This window comes from Zophobas morio, unplaced genomic scaffold (assembly GCF_036711695.1).
Source record: "Zophobas morio isolate AGI-343-1 ecotype UQ-CSIRO unplaced genomic scaffold, CSIRO_AGI_Zmor_V1 ptg000215l, whole genome shotgun sequence".
NCBI lineage: Eukaryota > Metazoa > Arthropoda > Insecta > Coleoptera > Tenebrionidae > Zophobas > Zophobas morio.
Genome location: NW_026972319.1, coordinates 197,799 through 202,021, shown reverse-complemented (window position 1 = coordinate 202,021; position 4,223 = coordinate 197,799). Strand labels below are relative to the sequence as shown.

Below are 4,223 nucleotides of genomic sequence, written 5' to 3'. Positions count from 1 at the left end.
ATGCTACATTCTTATTTTTTCCCCACAGAACCCTGTACTGACTGCTAATATATATTTTATTAATATAAACTTAAAATTGCAAAAATAAATTTTGTTATATAACCCCTTTTTAACCAAAAACATGCCTTAAGTTGAATTCCTTTTATATCCACTAAGAATTTATGCAATAAATGGAAGCACATAAACTTCGTCAGGAACACGGTCAAAATATTTTGAGCCTTTGACTTCTGGGTGGAGATTATGACCGCAAAGGTTAAAACAGGTAAATCCAGTCACAGCACAATTTGGAAACCAAGGCCAAAAATTTTGACTTTTCATATCTAAATGTTATCTTCATACTTTACATATCTTATATACTGGAGATTTGGTAAAATTTTTTAAAAAGAAGATAACCATAATAATTAAAATATATATATATAAAAAAATGCCTTTAATTCTTAAAAACAATATAACACGCTAAACAAACGGCCCCAATATAAATTTATGTAAGCTTTCAGGTATATTTTAAGAAACCGAAAATTATTCTGCTTATCCATCCGGATCAACCGATGATATGGTGCCCAAAGTATTAATAACTTTAGAAATAAAACTTGTACTAAAAATTTTTTTTAAAAAGACAGCTTAGATATGACCTGAAGATTTAGGAAAAGGATATGATTCTTTTTTAAAAGTTGAGAGGTGGTCTCGTAAGCTATTATAGCAAAAAATTTTATTCTCTCTCGTGTTCGGCACTCTTAGAGACCTGATGTTATTAGTTCAGCTTTTATTCTAAGCTTGCCGGCCATGTTGACGTCGCGTCCTGTGGAGAAGGGGGAGCAATCTATGACAAGAGAACACCACCCCCCAGACCTCACAGCCCAAGTGGATGAAAATGGGTATTATAAGTGTCTTAGCCTATATATGCCAATAAAGTTAGCCGCAAAACATAGTAAAAGACGGGTAGAACTCCGGAATGGAAGGTTTTAAATTAATAGACTGCTCACATTATATATAAAACGGGGCTGCATGTATGTGAGTTTTCGATACAAAGAAATAAGTTGTATTGGTAGTCTGTTACAAATTAAATGAAGGGAGTGAACTAAATCAGCTAAGGGTCCTACGTTTGAACTGTGGGGGTTCTCCTAATGGTTTCACCGCTGTAGTTGTGAAAACTTTATAAATATGGTTTTGGAAGCTACAGTTGTATGGTTACTGTTATATACCACATATACATCGCTTTTTGCTTAGGTTTTTTTCCTAATCTTAAATTTGTCAGCTTGGATAATAGTGAGTGGATGAGAAATGGTGATTTTTCTCCAACACGAATTGCTGCTCAATCGGATGCTGTCAACCTTGTTTGCGGAGCTAAAATGCAGTTTAATCCAGAAAATTCTTTGGCTGTTTTATCCATGGCCAATAGGTTTACGTTTTAATAAAGTTGACTAGTTTACTTTTTCGTTGCTAATAGAACTTATAATTTTTATAAAATTTAACAGACCTAACGTGCTCTGCTCTTTGACTCAAGATGTGGGAAAAATTTTGCACTGTATACAAGAAGTTAACATAAGCGGGAAAATATACTTTTTACAAAGTCTTCAAATCTCTAAGGCAAGTCAGGCACCTGGTTAACTTGAGTCTTTTATTATACAACTTTTATTTGCAGTTAGTTTTACGCCATCGGCCTAACAAAAACCAGCGCCAACGCATTGTAGCATTTGTAGGCAGTCCGGTAGAGGATGAGATTTCTGATCTTGTTAAGGTACTTGACTTCGTTTTTTTGTTCTTAGCTGAAACTTGTTGAGGGGAGGGGAGTAGAATTTCGGAATTAGTTCTCTTCCAGCAACTTATATTTTTTAAGTTACCGTAAGTTAGTTATTCGCAAGAAACCCCTTGTTTATAAAACTCTATGAACTTAAGCTTTTCTTTTGAGTTTTACCAGTTTTTTTAAAAAATATATATTAATTTTTTTTGTCCCTTCACTATTTTTAGGTAGCCAAAATTTTGAGAAAGGCGAACATTTCGGTAGACATTATCAACTTCGGAGAGGCATTTTTATTTTTATATTTTTAGTTTTAGTATTACTAAACTCATAAATAGGTTCAAAATAACGAGAAGCTAGAAAAATTTGTTGGTGTGGTTGATAAAGATGGTACCAGCCACCTTCTTTGGGTTCCTGGCGATTCTGGTGTGCTCTCCGACTTTCTGGTAGCTATTTTTTAAGCACTGTTGAGGAAGCACTAAAGCTGGCAGCAAATATAGGTTTCTTCTCCCGTACTAGGCGGCGATGTCTCCCAATTTGATGAATTTGGAGTTGATTCCAATCTTGACCCCGACCTGGCCATGGTTTTTTTCTTGACGTTCCCTCTTACTCTGTTTCTACACTTTTTAAACAGTTTAACGTGTTTAGGTTCTTCGAATTTCTGCTGAAGAAGAGCGAGAGAGACAAGAAAAAGCTCAACTTGTTAAAAATTCGGATTTAGAGTGTGCGAAAGGATTATCAACTAATATACCATCTGACAGCCCTGCAAACGAAAACGTAATTTTAAAATTGTTTTTAGAAAAATCATCTTAATAAGGTTTTTTATAGGGACAAGAAAAACGAGCCCATCTTGATTCTGAAGAGGAGCACGTTGACCTCGGTGCTGGCACAATTACTTGTGTCATTATAGACTCATAAATACTTTTTTAAGGACTTTTAACGGAGGAAGAGCAAATTGAACTTGCCATGAAAATGTCACTTGAAGAATACGACCAACAAGTAAGAGGTATACCACCACTTGGTTGCCTTGTAACCACTTTATTGTTCTATAGTTTGTCGAAGAACGCAACTCCGGTGCGAGCCCCGCTAGACCAGTTATATTGTGCGGTGCACTATAAAGACTTATTCTTGACACCCAAACTTTTAGGGAATCAGCGAGGAGCCCAGCAACGGGGGAGTGCAGAATGGGAAAAAGAAGAACGCAGATGACGCGTCGCCTTCACACAACGATGGAAATAGGTAACATTTGAAGCTTACTTTCTCCCCTCTTGTAGTTATCAATTGTTTTAAGAGAATAGTCGTTGTTAAAGTACTTGAAATATTGAATTCGGTTTCTGAGTTTTAATTATAAAAGCTGAAGTACAATAATAAAGACTATTTTTACTTAAATTATTGTCTACAGTTGAAATTTTTTTACGTTGAAAGATAAGAAACGACTTTAGGCATTTTTCTTGTTTTTTTTTTTTAGCTTATGGTAACACGAATTGGCGCGGAGGGCATCATATAGTACTAGGTCTTAACACCTTAAAGTTATTTTCACCCGAAACCTTTGGTTACATTTGTTCATGGCTTTTTATACTGGACAGTTAGGATGGGTATTCGTGCCGAGTTATAAATCCGATACCAGATAAAGGCACGCGCACACCTAGAATTGAATAAGTTTGTAGTTGTATGTAAGCCCCTCTCTAGGGTCAGGAACAGCCTTTTTGGTTTGCTCCTCAGAGTGGGTTTGTTAACGCTGTTCCACCTTCAATTATGCTCCTTGTTTAATATCTTTTCTTGATCATTAAGGTTAACTTATACTATGTGAGAGGGTAAATACAACAACGCTTAATAAATATTATATATATTGTTACCAAACAAAATGCAAAAAAAAAAGTTTATTTTACTTATATATTTTTAAATAAACTTTAATACTCGCAAAGATTATAGATATGCCAGTTTTTATATGTATACATTAAACCTTTTACAATAAGCAAAAATTAATATATGTGCAAGTTTAATTTGAAATTTTAAAACTAAGAAAAAATTCTGTGAAGTCTTAATTTTAATAACTAAGTTAAATAGTCCACATTATAATCCTTATTTAAGCATAAGTAAATAAATGTAATATTAGATGGTAATACACATTATGATTCTTAATTAGACTTAAATATATGTAATATTAGATGATAAGATGTATTTTATTTACAAATAATGAATATAATATAGGAAAGTCGAAGTATTAGAAAGCACTCTAAATTTAATTATTATAGACTCCCCTAGCGCATTAAACCTAACTGCACAACAGACAAGAAAAAGAAAGATTGCAGCGGGTCGTGGACTAAACGTTTAAACCCACATGCGCGCTGTCCTTTGCAGGAACTATGTTAACCAAATATTATTATATACAAGTATAATAATTATCATCCCCAACACATGTGTTTCAAACGGAGCCGAGATTAAAAGACAATGAACACCGCAATTAATCTATAGAGCAAGGGCT

General features: G+C 34.1%; 1 protein-coding gene across 2 annotated transcripts; it reads left to right on the top strand.

Moving 5' to 3' along the window:
- The first annotated feature begins 1,100 nt into the window (after positions 1 to 1,100).
- Positions 1,101 to 3,097, top strand: LOC135146205 (uncharacterized). 2 transcript variants are annotated; one of them, XM_064078364.1, is made up of 13 exons: positions 1,101 to 1,187; positions 1,256 to 1,399; positions 1,476 to 1,587; positions 1,643 to 1,738; positions 1,969 to 2,025; positions 2,077 to 2,184; positions 2,239 to 2,322; positions 2,387 to 2,515; positions 2,567 to 2,618; positions 2,670 to 2,737; positions 2,791 to 2,832; positions 2,886 to 2,977; positions 3,030 to 3,097. In XM_064078364.1, the coding sequence occupies exons 1-13, from the start codon at positions 1,162 to 1,164 to the stop codon at positions 3,034 to 3,036; spliced, it is 1,017 nt and encodes a 338-aa protein (XP_063934434.1). In that variant the 5' UTR covers positions 1,101 to 1,161; the 3' UTR covers positions 3,037 to 3,097. The 2 variants fall into 2 exon arrangements, with proteins under 2 accessions (XP_063934434.1, XP_063934436.1); XM_064078366.1 differs by having other exon boundaries at positions 1,122 to 1,182.
- The last annotated feature ends 1,126 nt before the right edge of the window (positions 3,098 to 4,223 follow it).

Bases quoted from the DNA above. Each gene is read 5' to 3' on its own strand.
- LOC135146205 (XM_064078364.1), top strand. From the start codon at position 1,162: ATGGTTTTGGAAGCTACAGTTGTATG. The intron at 1,188-1,255 runs GTTACTGTTATA...TAAATTTGTCAG, and splicing joins TTGGAAGCTACAGTTGTATG to CTTGGATAATAGTGAGTGGA. The intron at 1,588-1,642 runs GCAAGTCAGGCA...TTTTATTTGCAG, and splicing joins AAAGTCTTCAAATCTCTAAG to TTAGTTTTACGCCATCGGCC.